We start from the raw sequence: 25,144 nt of genomic DNA on the forward strand, positions 1-25,144 counted from the left end.
GTGAAGCAAAACGTTAAAGTTTCTATTTTTGTGGTTTGCGAAACCAAGATATTTTCGGCATGTTTTGCTTTCACTTTCAGTTTGAATTACAAAGGAACGTTTGAGGGTAGACATATCCGCAAACGAAAATAAACCTTTTAAATAGTGCAATCACGTGTTTGCTATTTTAAACCATTTACGTACATAACAACTATAAAAATAACAAGCCCTAAAACGGATATGAATAAAATCAGATATTAAAACTTTATTTACCCACACACGGGCATTTAATTTATTGCATTCCTGGGCTACCCTAGTGGGTATCCCAGGTTAGGCCTCTCACCCCGCCGCCAGAGGTCGCGGGAACAACTACATTGTCGTCAGTGTTAAACATGGCTGCACCCGATACAGACGTCTCATTACAAATTGAACCGAGTAAAACACCCGCTAAACTAGAAGATTTATCAAAAGAGGTAAGCAAATACATTTTCATTTAATATTATAATTTTCCAACCTATTTAAAGCTTTTCTGGTGAGTGTTAAGTCCTAATTAGATAATATTACGCGATAGAACATCAGATTGGGGTACAGCTGTTCTCGTGTGCATGTGTTTCATTATAAACTACCCTGGAATTTACACGTAGATTTGTATGGATTGTCGAAGCTTTGCATGATGTAGACTGCTTGTTTAGTGGCTTGTCATCAACTAATATTTATTTAATTTTCAGAAAAATCGCATTGAATATTCCCTTTCGGTGGTAACCGTTCGGGTGTTTTGAGTTCGATAGCCCGTGACTTCGCCAGCCATTTCATCATTGATGTTACTCAAGCGTGATGAAAGTGGGCGGAGCAAAATTAGTATATATTCAAATACACAAAACATACATATAAATATATATTGCATAGACAAAAGTAGTTTTTTGGTGTTTATATAGAATGATATTCATGATGTCTAAAGTATTTGATTGAATTGTGCGAGGGCCATGATGAGGTCACTTGATAGTTTATTCAGATATTTATATACATGTATTAAGATTTATAATTACAGTATTTAATAATTAAAATAATAATCTGTTTGAGAGACTGTATTTTATTTGAAGTAGATGTAATTAAGAACAATTAGGGAACAATAGGTAAAAGCAGACACATAATCAAAATGTAAATGTGTGTTTACTAGAAATAGTTTACCTTTGAATTGAGGTTCATACATGTAAATATAATGCAGTTGGAATATTAATTTAACATAGGAAAATGTTTATTTGTAATTTGACATATTAAATGAATATATAGAGAAAGCCAAATTTATAGTAAAAAAAAAATATGTAACAAAGTGGAAAAAAGGAGCTAAAGCTGAGGAATCAGAAGAATGTCAAAGAATGTGAAGATTAATAATCACTTTAAATTTTGTTAAAATGATAAGAAATATGTTCAAAAACTTATTATTTAGTTAGTTTAAAACACAGATTCTCTAAATAATAATCTTATAATTGTCCATCTTCGGTGTTGGACTTGGTCTAATATAAAAGGAAATTAAATTTTCATTTGAATTGCAAAAGTCCTAAAACCCCATCGTTTGTCTACATTGATGATATTTCTGTAGGAATCTCTGCTTTGTTTAGGGGAGACCTTCACATGGAAATTAAAATGGTCATGGATCTTTTATTTTCATTGATGATAATTCTGCAGAACCCAGACTGAGTATGCCTTGTTTAGGGGTTACTTTACTGTACATGGAAATTTAAAATAGTCTTGGACCTTTAATTTCATCTCCTTCAAACTTTGTAAATATTAGCACTATTAATTTGAAATTTTATATAATTTGAAAAAAAAACTATTAAAAAATGAATCCTCCAAATAAATAACCAAAGCATTACTATTGTTGTTTGAATCACCATTCAAAACTAAAAACTAAAATTGTGAAAATAATCCCTAGCAAAATGTTACAATACTATTTGATGTCTGACTACTCAACACATTAATCAGATGAGAAAGAACCTGGGGTACAAAACAGGGTGGTATATAGTTGTCCTCCAGACAGGGGTAAATTTATGTCTTGTCAAAATGAACACGGACAGATGTTTATTATCATGCAGTATAAGTAGATAAGGCGACCTGTGTATCTACCCTAGTTAACACTCAATGATAAGGCCATAGACAGGAAAGTTTATAGTCTGATCTATACAGAATGAACCAATAATCAAAAAATATAGAAAAAATAAAAACAAATTAATGTAATTAAACATCCATTAAGTGCATTATGAAAAGTGTCTATCTATCTATCAGGTAGATAAAGATAACAAATTAAAGAAACTGAATAAAGCCAGTGGCAGAAACTAAAACTTGCAAATGATTAATTTTCTACAATAATATGAAATTGATTAGAAAAGGAATTGAAGCAAACTCTCACAAAAAGATATTAAGTGGACATACAAATAACAAAAATTGGTATACCATGTATATAAAATTTAAGTTAAAGAATCTTAACCCATAGGGTGTCATCATTTTAGGGTTTATGACAAATTAATAAAACATTTTACTAAGTATAAAGTTAAAGTATATATAAAATAGTCAGCAAATAACAATTTAAGCTGGTTAATTATTGCAGATAATAAAAACCTGACAAATGATCATGCAAGTCAAAGTCAGGGTGAATCTAGTTGTTTTCAATAGGGGGTGGGGGTGCCGACCCAGGAAAAAAAAGTGAAGTGCCAACCATATGTCCTTTAAAAATGCATTGATTGTCTAAAAAAGTTGGATTTTGAACCCCATGGATCAGCCACTGGTCAAAATACTTGAATAGAAACCCTGTACAAATTATAATTTAAGTACAAAATTTCAAGTTATAACTTGTTGAAAACCCATTTATGCTTGGCCGTCATCATGACTGCACAAAAAAATATCCCTACACTAAGCATGAACCTACTTAGAACTACTAAGGGGCACTTATATGTACAAACCTACAACATGAAACAACATTTTAACTCTTTAATTGGGTGCATTTATACCATCCTTTAGGTTGGACCAGGGCTTTGTGTTACATACCATAGGTTTTATATTTGTGTACTAAATTTTTATCTCATCTTGAATGATTTGTTAAAAAATTGAACTATTCTTCATTTATTTAGTTCATTTGTGAATAAAGGCACAAAGTACATGTACCATTTCTAGTTTTTCTAGGACATTAAGATTAAACACATTTTCACCAATAAATGTATCAAGTGTTATTCATTTTGTTTGGCATTATAAAACAACAACATTAAATCCCTCAAAAAGCTGTCGTCCTGAAACTGGTGAAAAATCAATGCTATCCCTGGTTCAGTTGCCTCAATCTGTCGACTGGGTTTATTATAGATTTGTATAAAATCCTCATAAATAAAATAAACCATCTTTGACATATTGTTCATAAATATGAAATTTATTGTGTACTGTGATATTGTTTTATTAAACTAAACAGTCAATTGTTTTAGAACGGCCAATAAGAGCTTTGCCTTTACTGTGGGCAAGTTTTTTTTCTCCTAAAATTTTCTTTGAAATTCAAATACAAACCGAAAAGTTATTCACTTATTGCACCTTAATTATAAATATTTATTTTTGCAGTTTTGGCTATTAATATCTAAACAAAACTGATAGGTAAATCTTGAACAGTGTATTGTTGAAAAAAGTACGAGGAACACAAATTGTGACAATGCAGTGCTCTGTATAATATATAAATGTCTATGAACATCATTTGATTCCTGTATTCATAGGGACTAAAACAGCTGTCAACAACTGGTGAAATCTCTGTGTACTCTGTCTAATTGTTTAATAAATAATATAAATCAGTATATTATATGGTTTGAGAATTTGCTCTTCTAAATGAAAATCTCATCTTGCAGAAAAGAAATTTCTCTTACAAATCATTCTTTTAAACATCTTGCATGTGATTATGTATGTCCAGCAATCCTTTCTTTTATGGGATAGTTAGTTAAGCTACATGTACATGGCAAATATAGTTATTTTGTGATCTGGCTCCATGTGGCCTGTAGAGTTGACAACATGTGTACATACATTGTATGTGTATTTAATTTTGATTTTGAAAATGATAACAATTTTATATGTATACATTTATTTCAGTGCATGAATGAGACTATTGGAACTTTTAAGCATGTTTTTGTTTTAGTCTGGTGAATTTCAAGAATGTATTTTATGGAATGTGGTTTGCATGATACATTTTGCATCTATAGCTTGTGACCTATATTTTATCCTTGGAGATCGTCATGGTGAATGAGGTGAAGGTCAAAGGTTGGTTGATGGAAATTTTATAAATTTAGAATTAAAAAAATTTGTATACATTGTGTTTGTAATTTGCATATCTGTGCTTTATTGTAATTATTGTAAATATAATATTTTGTTATTATAGATTGCTTTAGTCTCCATTTTGAAATTTATAGAACCCTAAATTTAAGCATGTTTTAACTGTCAGTAGCGTAGCTTTTAAAAAAAATTAAAATCAAAAGTCTATTTCAATCCAGAGTTAATTCAAACAGCCTGAAATGTTCTCCCACAACATGATATCCTCAGTATAATCTACAAAAATATGTAATACAATGAAAGGGAGGGGGGGTGTGTGTTTTAAAATCATGTTTGAGAATTAGGTATATGAAAATGAGATTTTTAGTTGGACTTAAATTACATCGATCATACATTGTTCATTTATGTCGTGTAGAAAAAAAGTTACTGCAGTGTGATTGTTGAAATGAGAAAACACGAATTTGTGTATCAAAATAAATTCCATGAAAATTCAATCAGTAATTTTGTCAGATATTTACCCTTGTCACTGCCTGACTGCTAATTAATACTACAGACAGAAACTTACAGTAGATGTACAATTCTACAGATCAAATTTTCATCTGATTTGATTCTTTTTTGGTATTTAACATCACTGTCAGCACTAATGGTGGTCAGTTTAAAAGGTGGAGGTGCTTGGAAAGGAAAACTGTCAGATCATAGCAGAATTTACTTGCAAGGAGCTAGGGTTACAACTGACAACCTCAGTGTTGACTGGCTTATGATTGCCAAACTTTAAATTACCAGAATTATGTTCTATATACAGTTAAATTTTACAACATGACATTCTGTCTTATGTATTTTTTTTCTGCATTTGATTGTTTTCAAAATATATTTCAATTTCCTGTTCTCTCATTTCCAAAAATCACACAGTAGTTGACACTTATGTTTGTGTTTTTTTCAAATTAATGAAACTTTAATTCATAATAAAAGGAAAATGAAATGAAGCTTGTTCTTTTTTTCATTGACGAAACAGTGAAATCTTAATGACAAGACACTCCTTAACTTTAGGGCAAGACACCCCAGGAAGGAGAGCAGTCATGGGAGGGAACTACTGAGGAACAACGGAAAGAGGATGTCAAGAAGGCATCTACACCAACAGAAGAGACACGCCCACCCTGGAAAGGGGTTCTTGTGGAGTGTGCTAAATTATGGACTTATTTGTCAGGTGTTGCAACTTTTGAGAGGACAAATATGTTGAGGAAAGGGAGAGAAGTACACAAAATATATGTTGAAGTCATTAAAGGAAAGACTTTTTTAGATGATCAGTTTACGTTGACAGAATTTGGCCGAATGGTCTTACAGAATGGCACCATCAGAGCAGGACGTGCAAAAAATGCCAAACAGATTGTTGTTGCTAGGGAGACACTCTATTGTAGTGGATCTGGAGCCTGTAAAAGGGCCTGTGGTTACTATGGAGAATGTATGCCAGGTAGTTAATGACAAATTTTATCTGGAATGACTTTTTTCCACATGTACATGTAGATATTAGAATAACTGGATTAGATTGTAATTCTTATATAAATGTTTATATGGTCGAAATGACATGAAATTGCATTCAAAAGCAAATAGTTTTGATTGGTTGCATTGACTTAAAAGGGAGTAGAATACCTTTAAAAACTTTATGGGTGTTTTGTTAGATTGCTGTGGCATTGATATTGAAAACATATTTAATGAATCGTTTTCCATAGGCTTCTGATAAAACAGCAAGAAATATTTAATCTTGTTGAAATAATTCTGTACAAAACACTTGTTTCAACAACTAAGTTATTATGACATGTTTAAAGAAGAATTAATAGCTTTTAGCAAAAATTTGTGCATTTTTTAATTTTTAAAGATAAGTCACTATATTAAAACTTTTTTGAAAGAAATTCTTAGTTCTTCTTTGTCATTGATGAGACAACATGACCTTATTTCTTGTTACTGTTCATGTACATGTAAATTTATGAAAATTTTGAAAGTGTTAAATTTTGCTTTCAGGATGTGACAAGACAAAAATGAGAGGTCACAAGTGTAGCTACAGAGTCAAACTAACCATGCGTCTTGGTTACGTCAATCATTGGTTCGTAGAAGTTCTCGGTTCACATGACCAGTTCGCTGCTTCTAACTACAACCTAAGCCAAAGTATCATGAACTCTCCATTATCAAAGAGCAATAGTCCGTCTTCACCAAACCAAAGAACTCCACCTAGTGGACGAAAGCCAGAATCACCATGCCATTCACCAAAAATGACTTCGTCACCAAATAAGAACTTGCCAAATAGTGATGCTTTAAGTAACGGTGCTATAAATACAATGCCAATGAACTTGCCTACTCATAATTTGCCAAATTCTCTTGCCCCACTCATAAATAACTTGCCAAATTCAGTGTTATCTAGTCAAATGGGTTTGCCATTAGGATTCCAACATGTGTTGCCAATTGCCTCACAGTCTGCCATATTTCCTAGTCAGGGTAACCATGGTAACTTGGCCAGTCTGTTTGCCGGTGCTTCTAGTCAGTATTTTCCAATAACACAGAACACAGACCATTCTTCTCCACAAGATGTTCCATTACCTCTAGTCAAAGTGAAAAAAGAACCCATGGATGTGGAAATTGAAAAAGCTGTTGCCATGGAAATTAATGAAGCTTTAAATAGAAATGGGTTGGGTATATCAAGTCCACCACAGGAAAGAGCCAAAGCACGAAAGAGATTTACACCAGTCCAAAGAGAAAATAGAATGTTTTCAATAAACAGCATGGCTACAGATTCTGATAGGAATGGAACCCGACATGATCTTGATTCGCACGTAAGAAAAGAATTACGAGAATTAGTAACTCGACGTGAACATGAGCGTGGAGCAATGGGGTCAACTGCTGATTCTGTTTCTAACGATTCGCCCATTAATTATAGTATAAATGGTGATAAAAATTGTGATGATGCGTACACATATGTTTGGGATGGAGATACACGATCTTCTGAGGTTAATGATGGGGAAGGCAAACCAAAGGTATTTTCTCATCTCTTGTATATTGTAAAATATAATATTAGGTATTATATATATTGTATTCTTTTCTTTTTATTTATATATATTTTAGGGAAAGGATTGTTGCTAAATAAGTGCAAATTAAGAAAAAATAATATATAAGGAGTAAATGTTGATTAGATTAATTGTCTTTGCTTAACATTTCTAGTCTACAAGTCAAACGCTATTTTTTTTGGTAAATTTAGGTTGGATTCTGTTGGCTTGAGAAGAGAATAATTTTACAAGCCTACGAGTACGTTAACATGCCAATGCTGTAGGACTTGTGGTTAAGCATGAAGACTGATGTGACATTAAAAAAAAACGTCTTTTAAGCTTATACCTAAACATTAAAATTGTAAATACAAACCAAATATTTTAAACTCAAACATACATTTAGATGTAACATGGATTCATGAGTTTTCTCTCCAGCTTGTGTAAGCTCTGGTTTGGCCAGTAGCTTGATAGTTATTAGTTCTAATGTATAAACACTTCAATGATCTTTCAGTCACCTACTTCCAGTTTGCCTATGCTTCAATTTTTTCAGTTTGATGGATGAACTTTGATATTTTGCACACATTTATTGTAGACAACAATGTTGCATTTGGTCAGCAGCTGAACCTTAATAGGTTATAACATGTGAACGTTTGTAGGATACATCAAACAACCTCTTCATCTTTTAGATAATTTTTTACCATAGATAAAGTGAGAAAATTTTAATAGCAAAAATGACCAGCAAGGCAAGATCTACAAATAAGCCAGAAAGGCTTAAAATGTTTGGTCAACTGTTATTCAAGTAATTGCTGTCTGTTTTTTTTTATATACCTTTTTTAGGGAATGAATTACCAATTAACTTGAAATCTAAATACAATATAAATACAAACTTTGAAAAGGAAAAGTTACCAACAGGATATTAAAGTTCATGTACTACAAATACCTCATTATGATTGAAATTTATAGAGTTCTTAGTAAATAAACTGATCATTGCTGAAGGTACAGGTGACCCACACATGCTTTTTAGAGCTTTCAGAGTAATAGATACTATCTTTACTTTCAGTGGTCATTATGTTCTTATATAATTCTAAAAATAAGTAACCAAAATAAGATACAAGCTAAAATCTTGATTGGAGAACAATGTCTTAAAAAAAATTGTGAAGTACTTCACTTTAATTTATTTTGAAAATAATTTGTAGAGCTTTTAAGAAATTGTCCCAGGAAATCTTTTAAAAAAGATTTTCTTCAAATTATAAATATACTTTTTTTAAGCTAAAAAGTCTTGATCAAATATTATTTGAAATTGACAATATAGATATGTCTTGTTTGATTGTATGTAGATAATCAATGGCATAGAGCTCTTAAGTTCCTTATCTTTTTTGTATGGGTGCTATTCAATTTCATGCTAAAAGATTGTGAATCATTTTTCCTAAAAATTTTAGCTACCCAGTTAAAGTCTAAAGTTTTTCATCGATCATACTAATTGCCATGGCAACAACATTTATTGGTAAAATTTGTAGAGAGGAAAATAAAGACTAGCTAGTTTTGGGTGACAGAGAGGGAAATTAAGCTATTAGCATATAAATGAACAAGATCTTGGTGTTGTTTGAGGGTGGACGTTAATTTTAATCAATATCTTTGCTGTGTGCTAATATTCATTTAATTCTGGAATGAAAGCTTGGTTAATGTGTTAGTAACATGGTATGGGTTTATGGTACATATCCTTTGCAATATGGGATTTTGATGCAGAGCGATTGAAAAGTGTTGAAAAATAGACAATTCATTACGGCTTTTGGAATTGAAAATGATTTCAAATTATACAGGTCATTATCAAGGTTATAGAGAAAAGATGTTCTATCTTGTCCATTGTAAAGTCCATAGTTATGTGATAGTGGTTATCGAACATATATAAGCATAAGCATGATTTACATAGTTGATATTGCATTGCATGTATAGACACAAACGTGAGTTTTAAAAGTTTGGGATTATTGGGATTTATAAATAAAAATTTGAGTTTTCTGGAAATCAAGGTGAAAATGAAATCTTTATTGAAAAAAAGTTTGAAAGGGTATCATTTTGGGCTATTCATGTTTACATTCCAGCATTTATACACCCTTAACTATTATAAGAAAATTGGGTTGAAGTACATGTAGGTAAATGTTATTATTGGGAAAACACCCCATTCCAGCCCAAAAAGGCTGGATTAAGGAAATCTTGTCCAGACAACCCTTGTCCAAGGTTTTGAAATGGACTTGATAAAGATTCACTACATTTTGGTTTTGATAAGAGGGATTATTACAACATTTATAATTGAGTTATTCCTTCAAGCATTGGTGTTCAGTAGACTTTAATGTTAGCACTTGTAGACTTTGTTACTTATTTAGTATGACTTTACGGATATGTTTGTATTTAATTTATAAAATAGAATATATGTCTAATTTTATTGAATAATTGTCGTCTCCACCTGACATTAAAACAAGTAAAATTCGGTATATATTTTCGCTGATATTTTCCTATTTTAATGACAAGTTTCTGTCATTTACAAGGAAATGAAATTACAATTAGATTTTAATTGTTCTACCTGTAACGAATTTTTGCCGCAGGACACAAAGTGAATGTCGTTTGTTATCGCTCTTTGGAACACAAATTCCTTGGATTATTTTTGTCATTAAGTCATAAACTTGTCTAATATTGTCAGAACAATACATCATTTTAGTATTCTATATTGGGGTGAAAGGGTGTTAAAGATGAAAGGGGTACATGGAAGGGAAAACTAAACTTTAAGGTAGAATTAAAGATGGCTGATCATAGTGATAAATATGCAAGATTAAAACAATCAAAATTTCCTTTAAAAAAAAATTGCTCTCAAGCATGTCTTGTTCAAAGATCAGTTTAAGTTTCTCTATATATGAAGGAATTAAAGATGTTGCAAGCTGTGGTCATCTTAAGTGTTAGTGTAACTTATAAACTTTATGGTCATTCTCATACTAAAAACCAGTTAATATAAAATCACTGTACATTTTAATGATTTACTATTAATTAAAATCTTACAGTTACATTCTTAAAAGAATTTTAATGGCTGGTGGAATTGTGGGTTTATTTTGTATTCTCCCATGCCATTGAAGTCTTAGTTGTGTATCAGTATTTCATATTCACATCTTTAATACTAAAAAAATCATATCTCTTTGACACATTTCCCATTTCCATTTTCAATTTTATACAAAAAAAAGTAAATATTCAATACATTAAGTGCATCAAGTTTAACTAAAGCATTGCATCCTTTCCATATTTTATTATCTGAATTAAACATATATGTATGTTTTTACATATACACATGTATTTAGTCAAATATATTTATGTTTGTATATATTTATGCGTGAATGACAATTTTGACTTACTATTTACTTATCAGTCAATTTATAATGCATATTTATATATGGTGCATGTACTAGTACATTGTAATCATTTGGAGGCTTTTTTTACACTGATATTGAAAATGTTTCAGTGTATCAATGGTTAATTCATATGTTAAAATAGATATCATGATGAAATAATCCTACTTAGAGTGGGGTGTTGGATGGATGTATAGAGTTAACATCCTCCTCTCTGAAACCAATTCCAACAAACTTTGTACAATTAACTCTTTAGCTCGAAGGATTTTTATAAGTATGCTTGGAATTGTACCCCCTGAACTTTAAGGTATTCTGTAAGAACTTTATCTGCATTCACATACCTATTGCTACTGAAAAATATATGATAGATATTTGGTTCTAACAAAAGGAGGTATTTGTCCTCTCAATCTTACAGTGAGGGTAATATGACAATTGTATTACCCTTAATGTAAAAGAAGGTGGATAGCAGGGGGTATTTGTCCTCTCAATCTTACAGTGAGGGCAATATGACACTTGTATTACCCCTAATGTCACAGAAGGTGGATAGCAGGAGGTATTTGTCCGGTCAATCTTACAGTGAGGGCAATATGACAAACATCTTACCCTCAATGTAAAAGAAGGTGGATAGCAGGAGGTATTTGTCCTCTCAATCTTACAGTGAGGGCAATATGACACTTGTATTACCCCTAATGTCACAGAAGGTGGATAGCAGGGGGTATTTGTCCTCTCAATCTTACAGTGAGGGTAATATGACAATTGTATTACCCTTAATGTAAAAGAAGGTGGATAGCAGGGGGTATTTGTCCTCTCAATCTTACAGTGAGGGCAATATGACACTTGTATTACCCCTAATGTCACAGAAGGTGGATAGCAGGAGGTATTTGTCCGGTCAATCTTACAGTGAGGGCAATATGACAAACATCTTACCCTCAATGTAAAAGAAGGTGGATAGCAGGAGGTATTTGTCCTCTCAATCTTACAGTGAGGGCAATATGACACTTGTATTACCCCTAATGTCACAGAAGGTGGATAGCAGGAGGTATTTGTCTGGTTAATCTTACAGTGAGGGCAGTATGACAAACGTCTTACCCTCAATGTAAAAGAAGGTGTATAGGAGGGGGTATTTGTCCTGTCAATCGTACAGTGAAGGCAATATGACACGTCTTACCCCTATAAATGTAACAGTACTTTGATCATGTCAAAAGAATTTTCCTTTCAGCCAATGATTCATTTATAACTGGGTATTAATATATGTGTAAGCTATTAGTTATCAATTACTCGCACCCTTTGACTCTGTCTCTCACACCTTGTCAAACATTTTATATCTTGGGTATCCACGGTTTTGTCAGATAGCTAATAGGGTATGCATAAATTATGTTCTAATCACCAACATCAGAAAAACAGCCTTTTATCAAAATACGTTTATAGCTTTCATCTGATACATAAACTTATAAATATTAGTTACAATAAATTGTTACTGGGTAGGTCGCATAGGAGAAAATTCACTTCTCCGGGGTATGCATATTTAATGATATTATAATTTCGGTTTATTTCTTGAACAATAACGATGTACCGTGCACTGATGACCTGAAGTCATTGTTGATTTGTTGTGGTTGGTTACGGGTAGGTATCTGGCGTAGAAGTATGTGGACCTCGGGGTAGGTGGTATCCAAGTTTCTATCGTCTAACATCTGTTTTATTGGATATCACGCAATCAAACACATTAGTTTCTGGTTAAGTTGTTTTCATTTAAATTTTTATGCTACATCTTTCAAAAGCCCTTACAGCTTAAAATTTATTATGATTTTTTTGCCCCTTTGAATTATTTCTTTCTCAGTTACATTTTCTGATAGTTAATCATTCTTGTTCAAATCTTGTATAAACATAACCTGATAGAATAGACTTTGTAAGAGTTGATCTCAGACTTACTTTGGCTCTTGAAAGGGGAGGATCTTGACATCACTAATAAGGCACTGATTCACACGTCTGGGATCATTACACTTAATGGGACTGGGATCATTTTATTTGACACTGGCACTGGGATTATTATATTTGAGACTGTACTGGGTACACTATACTTGACAGAGTCGTGTGGGATCAAGTTGCATGAGATTAGAAAAATTCTAAAAAGAAAAATCCTAATGTCTGTGGACTTGTTGGACTTATTTGCTTCTAAAATAATGAAGAGAATACCATTTAAAACATTTGAAACAAATTAAGTCTGCAATTTTACATTGTATTTCAAGTATGAACTCAACAAAATTCATCAGATATTTTGGCAATGGAAATTTACAACTTCTCTTCATTATTTTCAAGCAAACTGTATTTTAAAACTTAAAAAAACTTGTATCATTTTTATGCCCCACCACATCAGAGGGGGTATTAACTTTACCCTTGTCAGTCTGTATGTCGATATGTCCATAAGTATGTCTGTGTGTCTGTATGTCCTGAAATTAGTTTTTTTCTCTGACTTAAGTTTGCCTCAATCAAATTTTATGATTCTTATACACAATCCTTTTTACCTCAAAACATAGATCAAGTTTGAATTTTGGTAGGGTCACTTTTATCGTTCTAGAGTTATGCCCCTATATAAATGAAAATGATTTTGTATGATTTAAATAAATAGAAATGTAAAATGGTAATAAAACCTTTTGGTTTTTGTTGTATGATTCCAAAAGAGACAACTATCCACTAAAATTCAAATAAAATGGTGTAAGCAGTTAGTTCAGTACACAACATGGTGACAGAATCCATATTAAAAGACATTTGTATAACAAAATGTACAATGTATATGTATTCTAAAGTGGTTTGAAAAAGATCCTGTTTTAAATGTTAGGTTTTATTATAAATACAACTATTAATGAGGTGTCATAATTATAAGAATCTTAACTAAAAGTGTTTTAGGCCATCAGAACATTTTGTTTGGATTAGATTTAACAAGAATTTTTGTTCTTTTTAAACTCATTTGCCAAAAGAAAAACATATTGATTAAGAAGAGAGGGGATTTTCTCCTAAATTAAAAAAGTGTTTCAGTAGAAAATCCTTTCTGCTATAAATTTCTGACAAGCATGGAGTGATTTGTTATTGGAAATTGTTATAGCGAAGCAACCTCATTGATCAAGCACTTTGGTAAAATTGTCTATAATTACGTTAAAATGTTTACCCGAAAGGAAGAATTCCGCAGTGCGGGTATTGATAGAAATTACTATTGATTTTAGCCATCCACTTGAAGCTGTCAAACTGCTCTCTGTACAAATTAGGCTGGATTCATTTTATATCATCAGAAAAATAGAGTGTGATAATTCAATGCTATATTAAATGTCAATACACTCTGGCATTTTCTTGAAATTGGGTGGTGTCATTTAAATTGATGTATTTTGCTTGACTTGATACCCATTGGATAAATATTTGAAGCATTTATTGAATGAGAATATTTTTATACTGTATATTGGCATGAAGAGTGTGAAATATGTTTGCATACTTTGAAAACTGACAAACAATACCACACAAGGTAGGATAATTGACTAACAGCAAGTAGGCTTAGACCCTCTTCAGAAAAGTTGAAATCCACTATTTTCTTTAACATAAATACGTAAACAGTTTGATGATTAATAAAACTGAGAATGGAAACGGGGAATATGTCAAAGAGCAGACAACACCCAGGCAACCAATGAGTTTTCAACACAGCCCAAAAATCCTGCATCCTGAGGTGGTCCTCAGATGGCCTCTAAATAAAATTGAATACTAGTTTAGTGCAAATGGATGTTACACAACTCCAAAAATATATAAATGAACTAATATTAAAAAAAAATACAAGACTAACAAAGGCCAGTGGGTCCTGAATAGATGTCTGTATGCTAAACATTTTCACTATTTTTTGGTACCTTACATATGGGGTAAGTTTTAGATTAAATTTTATGCTAAATTAGTCTTTGATTGAAGTATTGTTTGTTATATTTTCAGGACCTGATATCAAGAGTCCAGCAGTTAGAATCTCATGTCAAACAACTTAGGAATGTCGTGTTGAAGAACCAAGGTGACACCAAACATAGTCGAAAACAGAAACAAAAAGAATTTGATTTTAAAAAGTATGAAAACTTGTTTATAATTATCATTATAAACTCTTAAAAAGCTCCTTTTCAGATTTCCACTAACATGCACTCATTTTCAGTCACCTACTGACAAAGTTGAAGGGGACTTTAGAATTGCAATCTATCTGTATGTCTGTATCTTCACCAGTCCTGTAAATCAGTTTTCAACACTTCTTTTCTTCCTTGAAGATAATGATATGACATTTGGTGTATTGTTTTATCAAGTTACAGATCAAGTTCGAATTTTGTTTTGTTTTGTTTATCTCTTACAAGTTTTATAATGATAGACTTCCAACCTGATACTATAAAAATTTGATTGGGCATGATATTATTGATGTACTGGAGTTAAAAAAAAAATTATGTATATATACATACCATGTTTTTTAATATTGTAAATTAACTGTTTATTTCAGGTACAACACAAGACATGTTGCCCTGAAGATTTCCTATCTAGGTTGGGACTATCATGGCTTTGCTGTTCAAGAAGACACAGATAAAACCATAGAACTAGCGTTGTTTGATGCCCTTATCAAAACAAAACTAATAGAATCAAGGTAGTCATTTAAGCACTGATTGGGTAGAAAAGTACCAGTTTTCGTAACACTAAGAAAAAAAAAGAATCATTAAACAAAAGCATGAATTTGAGCTAATAGTCCGAAAGTTTGAACCTCAAACTAATTGCAACAGAAAACATTTCAGTTCTAATCTATTGCATCAAATCCCAAATATACACACAAAAAAAGTCAAATAAAATCTAATTTTGAATTTTGAATTTTTTATAGATTAACATTGGAAAGGGAGATAAATCTGCAAATTGAGTCTCTCTTGTCAGGTTTTGGTTGACTTTATTAAAATTCATGTAAAGTATGATACTGTGATGGGGTAATAAGTTTGTATTTGACTATATTATATAATCTTCTTCTGCTCATAAATGTTTAAAACCGAAGTATTGGGATTTTTATTTTTTTAGCACATTTAATGAAAAATGATTTTTCATTTAGGAAATTTCAAATTAATGGCTTTACCATTATGAAAAAATAAATGAATATTTGGTATTGGTTATATCTGTAAATTTACTTCTTAATGGTAAAATTTTATAAAATCTGTATCTTACTAAAATAAAATTGAATTTGTTTCTTATATTTTCAGGGAAGTATCAAATTACCATAGATGCGGAAGAACAGATAAAGGTGTCAGTGCGTTCAGTCAGGTACTGTACACAAAGATACACAAAGGGAGATAATCAGGTTTCTGAATGGATATAGAATAATGTGGTATGAATGCCAATGAAACAACTTTCCATCAAAGTAACAAGTTATAAAAGTAAACCATTATAGGTCAAAGTACGGCCTTCGTCACGGAGCCTTGGCTCACACCAAACAACAAGCTATAAAGGTCACCAAAAAATTACTAGCGTTAAACCATTCTAACGGGAAAACCAACGATCTATTCTATATAAGGAAACTTAAAAACAAGAATTGCTAATGTACCACATCAACAAACGACAACTACTGAACATCAGATTCCTGACTCGAGACAACTGCCAATGAGACAACTCTCCATTCAAGTCACAATTTATAAAAGTAAACCATTGTTGGTAAAAGCATGGTCTACACTGAGCCTTGGCTATATATTCCATTATGCCATTTTCCAAAGGTTACTATCTGTTAATATGGGTTGCTGAAGAGTATTGATTTTTATGTTGACACCATTTTTAAAGACAGATATATACTGATTTAAATGTTCAATTGTGTTAATCCTGACATTCTTTTTTATAGGTGATATCAATAGATCTAAGGACCAATTTATTAGAGGGACCAGGAGTTAAAGTTAGAGAAGATGGTACAGCTAATGACCGACCAGGAGACAAAACCCTAGAGATTAAATATGTCCACATTCTCAATAAAGTACTACCTCAAGAGATCAGAGTGTTGGCCTGGACTCCAGTCAACAAAGACTTTAGTGCTAGGTTAATATTGTTATCAAACCATTAACTAACTTCTGTCCTACTATTAATTCATTTATGCCCATAGTGCTAGTGGGACATCTGTGTACTATGGACACATTCTTGCTAATTTGTGTAATTAACTACAATTTTCCTCTGATTCCTCAAATTTCACAAAAGAATTGCAAACATATTGAAGTTCTGTATCAAAGAATTTTGGTATCTGTGTTGCTTAGGTGAAATAGCAACTGAAGATTATCTACTAAGGCAGTTTATGTTTTTTTTTACATCAAAGAATATTTGAATATTGTAAACCAACTTATTTTCGCTGATACTTTATTTCACCTTAAGTTCCTTCTATAGTATTTCGCAATTTTCAAATTTGCTTAATAAGGAAAGATCCTAGTTTTACATGTTTGTCACAATTTATATTTACAATTTTTTTCTGCTGGCGAATGTCGCATAAAAACATCACTCGCGAAAAGAATTTGTATACCAAGGAATGTTTTCATTTAATATAAAAGTATAAATGTTTTATTTGCAGATTTGATTGTAAAAAGAGAACTTATAAATATTTTTTTCCAAAGGGCAACTTGAACCTGCAGGTAAGATCTACACACTAATACATTCTAAACATGACAGAAATGTTCATTTATTTTACACAAGTTTTAAATTTAATACTAAGTTCAAAGTCAAGTCAAAAAAATTTGGAAAAAAACCCAGATAAAGGATATTATTGTATAGCAATATAATATTTACCACAAAAAGTAACCAAAAGTTAGCGTGCAATAAATCTTTAAAAATCACGACGTCATCAACACCAAAACCTCAGTTTAAACCAATTTTTACTTTCAAATATTATATTGCTATACAATAAAAGGGTTATTGCATGAATATTGGGGAATATTGTCCCTCGTAGAACATATATTGCACTCCCAAGCTTGTGCAATATAAAATTCCAACAAAAAAACAACATTCCACAATATTCATGCAATAACCCTATATTATACCACATTGTTGTTTTTATTTGACTAAAGACCTTGTACATGGCAAAATTACAGTCAAACTTGAAAGAATCTACTGTAAATGATGGCACAACTGAATATATTCATAGTGAGTAGTGAATCTTAAGTATATTTATTCCAAAGATATTTATCACATAGGCATTATTATTGTATTGTTATGTTATTATCCATGCACACAAACTTGAATTTAACAATTATTTGACAGATAATGTCTGAAGCAGCTGATAAACTGGTTGGTGAACATGACTTCAGGAATTTTTGTAAGATGGATGTTGGTAATGGGGTTGTGAATTTTATGAGAAGAATTGTCAAAGCTGACATTGCTGTCCTTGATGAACGGTAATTATATTATCAAAAGTCTGGCTACTTCATTTCTCTCAAATCTGATGGTTGAGAAATCAAATACATCTAAAAGTACAAATACATTTAAAAAAAGAAACAATATATCAAAAGTACAAATATACCAAAAAAGTACAAATATATATATTAAAAAAAAAGTACAAATGTATCAAAAAAGTACAAATATATCAAAAGTACAAATATACCAAAAAAGTACAAATATATTTATAAAAAAAAAGTACAAATGTATCAAAAAAGTACAAATATACCAAAAAAGTACAAATATATTAAAAAAGTACAAATATACAGAAAGATTTATTGTATGTAAATGGAAAGAGATCTCATGAAATTACAGGATGTCCAAGTTTTGAAATGTTAAATTCATAATTATGCATGAATTAAGGTTAAAAGATCAATTCAAACCACTGATTGAAGAGGAGACAAAGTTTCAAAGTTACTTTTCAACCAGTTGGTTTCACCTTTATATTTAACAATTTCATATATCCGTTAAAAAATGGAATTCTTAATATAGGATAGAAAATATAGAATAAGTTTTCTATAGTGTTATTTTTTCAAGTCTTTCAACTGTGTCCTCCATTGTATTGTAGTGATAGTGAGTACCAGATGTGTGAGCTAACCATTACAGGCTTAGCATTCCTTTGGCACCAGATCAGGTGTATTGTCACAGTCCTGTTCCTGGTGGGACAGGGAAATGAAAAACCACAGGTAACTTTTTTCTTATGCCATAAAAGATCCTGTTACTGTTATCACAGCTCATCCGAAACCACACAAGAGAGTATTTATATAACTTTTATTAATTTTCTTTTACACATGCTCTTCAAACTTCCAGTTTAAAAATACAGACGTTTCTAAATTGTTTTTCTCTGTGATTTTGACTTATTTAAACAATTTTGAAGTGTTCTAGAACCATTTACAAGCAGTGACAACTTCTGATTGATGATGGAAAACATTTTTTCCAAGAAACTAAAACTACAACTCGCATTTTGAAATCAATAGAGTTTCATTAGACATTTTCTAACAGTTACAATAAATATTTTTACCTGAAGTTTCGTAGGGAGAAGGTATTGGGGACAATGTATTAGTGTGAACTGTACAAGACAGATTATTGTATAACAAGAATGTGTCCAAAGTACATGGATGCCTCGCTTGCATTATCATTTTCCTTGTTCAATGAATCGTGAAATTTGGTAAAAAATCTAAATTGGCCTTAAAAGTGAAAAGATCAACCAATAGGGAACATGTGTACTAAGTTGCAAGTTGATTGGACTTTAACTTCATCAAAAACTACCTTGACCAAAAACTTTAACCTGAAACTCACACTTTTAATTTCTATGTTCAGTTGACCATGAAAATGGGGTCAAAAGTCTAATTTTGTTTTAAAATAAGAAAGATCATATCATAAGGAACATGTGTACAAAGTTTCAAGTTGATTGGACTACAGCTTCATCAAAAACTACCTTGACAAAAAACTTTAACCTGAAGTGGGACGAACAGACAGAAGGACGCACTGACCAGAAAACATAATGCCCCTCTACTATGATAGGTGGGCATAAAAATAACTTGACATCCATACATAGTGTAAAGAAACAAGTAGACTTAATGATATTTTCTTTTGTAGATAATAGATGAATTACTAGACATAGATAAACATCCCAGGAAACCTCAGTACTCAATGGCATCAGAACTCCCGTTAAATCTCTTTGATTGTGAATTCTCCGATGATATTGAATGGATCTATGAAGCTGGTAAAGTATTGTTATGATATTGTATAGAAAATTCCAAATAACTGAAACTCTTTCACTTACCAATATAACCATTCATTTTGACTTACATGTGGTTTGAGTGCCAATAAGACAACTCTCCTGTATATGTGCCAATGAGAAAACTCTCAATCCAAGTCGCAATTAGTAAAAGTAAACCATTATAGGTCAAAGTATGATCTTCAATACAGAGCTTTGGCTCACACTGAACAGCAAGCTATAAATGGCCCCAAAATTGACTAGTGTCAAACCATTCAAACAAGCAAACCAATGGCCTAATCTATATAAAAAAAAAACAAGAGACGAAAACATCTACAAAGTACAACAACAAATGACAACCACTGATTCATGGGCTCCTTACTCCTAAAATGCAAATGACTTGTTTGTATTTTTTATTTTCACAATACATTAACAACATTGAATAAATTGTGAACTAAGCATCTATAAAACAAAATCCAAACTTTGTTGCTTAACTTATTATATAATTGACTTATTTCAGATTGGCATGAAGAGAATATAAGACACCTACAACAAATGTGGGCCCAGCATGCTGTTAGGTTTGTACAGATGTTCATGTTTTTTTTCAATTCGCCGTTTCAGAATCTAATGCATTCTTGGTAATATTTCCTAAAAATGTACACGAAAAGGTTGTGATTGGTTTAAAACGTGCTAAACAATAGAAATTCAACCAATAACGTAAGTTTATTATGCCCCACCTATGGTAGTAGAGGGGCATTATGTTTTCTGGTCTGTGTGTCCGTTTGTCCGTCTCTCCCGCCTCAGGTTAAAGTTTTTGGTCAAGGTAGTTTTTGATGAAGTTGAAGTTCAATCGACTTCAAACTTAGTACACATGTTGCCTATGATATGATCTTTCTAATTTTAATGCCAAATTAGAGATTTTACCCCAGTTTCACGGTCCACTGAACATAGAAAATGATAATGCGAGTGGGGCATTCGTGTACTGAGGACACATTCTTGTTTTCATTTTGGTGTAGGAACAATGAGATTATCCATAGTCGTGTAGATTCTGGAAAGGGAATTGCTTAAGTTACTCTTCAAAGATAGTGCTTATCCATTAATTACTAGTTTTTGGAAGATGCATGATGACTATTTGAAGAATTGCCTGGAGTAAAACATGAATTTATTTATTGCTAAGAATGAAATCTAAAATGTAGCAATAAGAAGGTTAGAAGAGGAATTTAACATTTAAGATAAAACAAAAATTTATTAATTCTTGAGATCCGTAATCTTTCAGAACAGAAAACAAATTTGGTTTTGTAACTGTTATGTATAATACATAGATTTATGTTACAGAACTGCAATGTTGAAAAGAATGCTAGAAGCTATGGACACTGCCAAAGTAGAAACAGGTAACAAAGTTATTTTCTTTAGCTGTCAAAAAAGGTTGTCATCTGTTAAAATCAAGTTAATAATGAATGAGTTTCCCGTTTTACTTGATTTATCTTGATGAGGAAGTTAGTGTCCTCAGTTCTTCATTGGTCAAATATATATGTAACACTCAGAAACGTGTCCTTCCCCCCAAACGTGTCCGATGCCCCCAAACATGTCTAGTTGAAAACAGCGCCAAAGCGTGTCATTTGTATAAACGCCCAATGTCCATTTCTCAACTAACTCCCAAACGTGTCCAATCCCCAAAACGTGTTCATGCATATCAAGCGTTATGTTGTTAATGTTTGTGTCATTTTGGTCTTTTGTGGATAGTTGTCTCATTGGCAATCATACCACATCTTCTTTTTTATATTATTTGGTTATTGCTATTTCATTAACGTATACTAATTTTATCATTTCATTAAAAATATAAAAGAGACACGTTAGTAGGCGAATATTTTTAGTTAAACTGTACAATTAACTGTTTAAAGTGTCCCTTTCTCTGTGCATTAAAACGTTATTGTTCTATCTAATTATGCAACTGGACAATTCGCAATCAACAGTCTAAAGTTAATGTATTCAGTAGAACTGAAAAAACATTAAAACTTGTATGTTTTCTCTAAATATGCATAAAATACTTGCAACTGGACAATACGCAACCAATAGTCTAAAGTTTATCTTAACAATAGAACAGTAAAAACATTAAAACATGTATGTTCAAATGTAAAAAAAATAAAAACAGGTAAATAGAACTGCAAAAACATTATAAAGTTAAATGCATGAAATATTTGGCACTGGACGTTTAATATGTCTCTTTATGTCTCTTTATCATGTGTCTTTAGTGATGTTGGAAACCTTAAATATAAAAAAAAAACCCCGGATAACCAGTTTATGATTTGATGAGCTTTTGACTCTGAAATACGCATTATAAAACTATTGACAAAAGGAGGGGGAATGCTGTCCAGCCATGCAATATTCGAATAAATATAAAAGGTATCATTGGAGTTAATAAGTACAAATAATTAACAAAGTTAACGATTAATTTAACTCCAGAATTATGTGCATTTTCCCTCTAAATGAATATGAAATACTTGCAACTGGACAATGAGCAATTTCAGTCAAAGTTAATTAATAATAACAGATTATTTTTGCAATTATTATAATCATTAAAAACCTACATTGTACTAACTAAATCGGATAAACGTTATCAGCGATTTTTTTTAGGAGATACATGTACAGTAATAGCGCTAAAAGACGTGTGACGTTTTGGCGTTTAATATTGGACACGTTTTGGCGAATAACAATTACCGGACACGTTTGGGGAATATTATACATTTCGGACACGTTTAGGGAGAAAAGACATGTTTGGGGGAATCGGACACGTTTGGGGGGAAGGTCACATTAGGGAGTGTAACATATATGACCTTAAGATTTAGTTGTGTTCAATGGAAGAATAATATAGTTTGCTTATCATTGAAATAGAATATTAAAGTAAGCCAATTTATTGTCAAAAAATCGGATGATTCCACCATTATATATCTCACAGATTGTGTATAATAATCCCTATGTCTTGTTTTTTTCAACTTTTTTCGCAGACAAAAATCATGTCCTTTCATTTTGAAACGACCAATTTTTTTGTTCCATGCAAAGAAATACTAAAGTTGACCAAACTTGCAAGCTGCATGTATATATCTTTCTTTCCATACTTCATTTTATGTTCAGTGTGTGCAATAAAATAATTTTATAAAACAAACTTGAGGTAAGGATCACTCTTATTCATCTTTTTTTGCAAGGCATTTTTACTTATTAATCTAATAATCCTACACCAATTTAACAGTTGTAAAAATACTACATCTCACCAACTGAAAAAAGTAACATGATCTATTTATTCTACATATACATTAAAATCCTTCTTTTTCTCTGTCTGTGTTTGGTCCTTAGAAATACTTCCTTCCTTTGGTCTGTCTGTTTATTTGGTCCATCAGTGTACAGAATAATAAGGTTGAAATAGTTTTTGACAGACCTTGATATTCTCTCTGAGATGTAGATTCTCTGGAATGCCACAAACTTGACATTTTTTGTGGATATGTGATTTTGTGGTTTTACTAATCTCTGCATTCACATCCTTAAGAAAAAAAATGTTGCTGGATATTTGAATTCATGGTTCACCTGTTCCCATGAAAACCACAAACATTGATATCCAACAAATAATAATGAATCCATAGTATATCAAATTGAAGTATGCATACCATTTAGTATAATTTGTATTTAAATTGGGTTTTTTTCATTTGCAGATAGTGATATTGCCCCTTGGGTTGACCTCAGTCCTCCACTGTATTCCCAATCTGATTGGATAGTACCAGGAAAGGTCAAAGTTTATAAACCATTATTAGACAGACAGAAATGTGGTAAGATACTATTTCTCAGACTTCAGTACAATTGGATCAAATAAGGGTTTAGTATTTTAAGAAGGATACAATTTTGTTATAGGTTCAAGGGGAAATAACTCAATTTTATTTTCATACAAGTCTTGATGATTCTTTATTATATCCCCTTAAAGATTATCATTCATAATTTCAATAAAATAGTCTTATATAATACAGAATATTAATTACTTTATCGTGAATTTGATAGTGATACAAGTTTCTTTGATAGATTCAATAGTATTATAAGCAAAAGCTACTGTTGATTTATAAATTTCAAAAACATTTTGATTGAAAGAGACCTTTCTTTGAAAAAAAAAATGAATTACATTTATTAGTCATTACACCTCTTCAGGTTAATAATCAGAACAAAATCAATATTTTATGAATTGAAGAGTCTTTCCATTTTATATTGATTATTTTTGATGGTTGCCTTGCAACTCTAATATAAAATAAGATGTAAGGATAGACAAGCATTTTCATTTTAAAGGGATATTACTAAATAAATATCTAAATGCAAGATATTTTTACAGGTTCAAGCTCTTGGAAGCCTCTTGCTTTTGTCAAAAAAATAAATTTCACTGTTCTGCTGTTAATATTGCATGTAGATATTGTCTGTTCTTTGGTCAGGTTGTTGTCTCTCTGACATATTTCCCCTCTCCATTCTTAATTTTAATGTTTTATTTTACAGAAAGTTTGGAAGACCGAATAGAACATTTTGCTAAGAGGCGGAAAATTATGTCTGCAACAGAATCATCAGCCGAGACTACATGATAGCAAAAAGATAGTGTGGACCCACATGCATGTCTTACCAAAACAAGATGGTTTCATTTCACAATGGAAAATCATCACTGATTTGAGGCATCAAATTTGAAAATATCTGTCTCAATTGTCATGGAAATATAACGGAAAAAGACAAAACAAAAACTAAATAATAAAGATATGAAATCAACATTTCATATTTGTTTCAAAGGCAGCAAGAGTTAAAGAGAAGTCATTTGACACCAAAGCAATACATGTATTTGATGTGTAATACACATATTTGATGGTTACACACCTGAGCAATACACTTATTTGATGTGTTACTGTGTAAATTGTTGACACCTATTATGCTAGTCAATTTTAGCTGCGTTTTGGTGCAGAATATTATTACAAGGGTGCTAGAGATTACATTTCTATTTTTAACTTTATTCCCTGTTTTGTTTACAATATTTTAATTAATGCTGCATAATTTTGTTGAGAGAATATTAAGTGCTAATTTTTGATGGAGCAATAGTTTGTTTATATATTTTGTATATAATGTTAAATGTGGGGAAAGGAAATACTCAGCTTGTCCGTGTTCTGCTGTTGTAACCTAGATGCATTTTTAAGATTATTGAGTAGATAACAATTTTACCACAGTTGCCAATCCTTAAATATACATTTCCAGGAGTACAATAGATCATCATATTAAAAAAAAAG

At 31.5% G+C, this 25,144-nt stretch overlaps 1 protein-coding gene across 1 annotated transcript; it reads left to right on the forward strand.

Moving 5' to 3' along the window:
- Positions 1-269: 269 nt before the first annotated feature.
- LOC134692826 (uncharacterized) lies at positions 270-25,113 on the forward strand. The gene is made up of 15 exons (XM_063553410.1): positions 270-452; positions 5,317-5,737; positions 6,286-7,292; positions 14,654-14,778; positions 15,195-15,335; positions 15,931-15,991; positions 16,560-16,750; positions 17,271-17,331; positions 17,957-18,090; positions 18,699-18,816; positions 19,730-19,856; positions 20,371-20,428; positions 21,186-21,241; positions 23,555-23,668; positions 24,375-25,113. Exons 1-15 carry the CDS (start codon positions 372-374, stop codon positions 24,455-24,457), a joined length of 2,778 nt encoding a protein of 925 aa, XP_063409480.1. The 5' UTR covers positions 270-371; the 3' UTR covers positions 24,458-25,113.
- Positions 25,114-25,144: the final 31 nt, after the last annotated feature.

This window comes from Mytilus trossulus, chromosome 12, assembly GCF_036588685.1.
Source record: "Mytilus trossulus isolate FHL-02 chromosome 12, PNRI_Mtr1.1.1.hap1, whole genome shotgun sequence".
NCBI lineage: Eukaryota > Metazoa > Mollusca > Bivalvia > Mytilida > Mytilidae > Mytilus > Mytilus trossulus.

Bases quoted from the DNA above. Each gene is read 5' to 3' on its own strand.
- LOC134692826 (XM_063553410.1), top strand. From the start codon at position 372: ATGGCTGCACCCGATACAGACGTCTCATTACAAATTGAACCGAGTAAA. The intron at 15,992-16,559 runs GTACTGTACACA...TCTTTTTTATAG, and splicing joins GTGTCAGTGCGTTCAGTCAG to GTGATATCAATAGATCTAAG. The intron at 17,332-17,956 runs GTAAGATCTACA...ATTATTTGACAG, and splicing joins AGGGCAACTTGAACCTGCAG to ATAATGTCTGAAGCAGCTGA.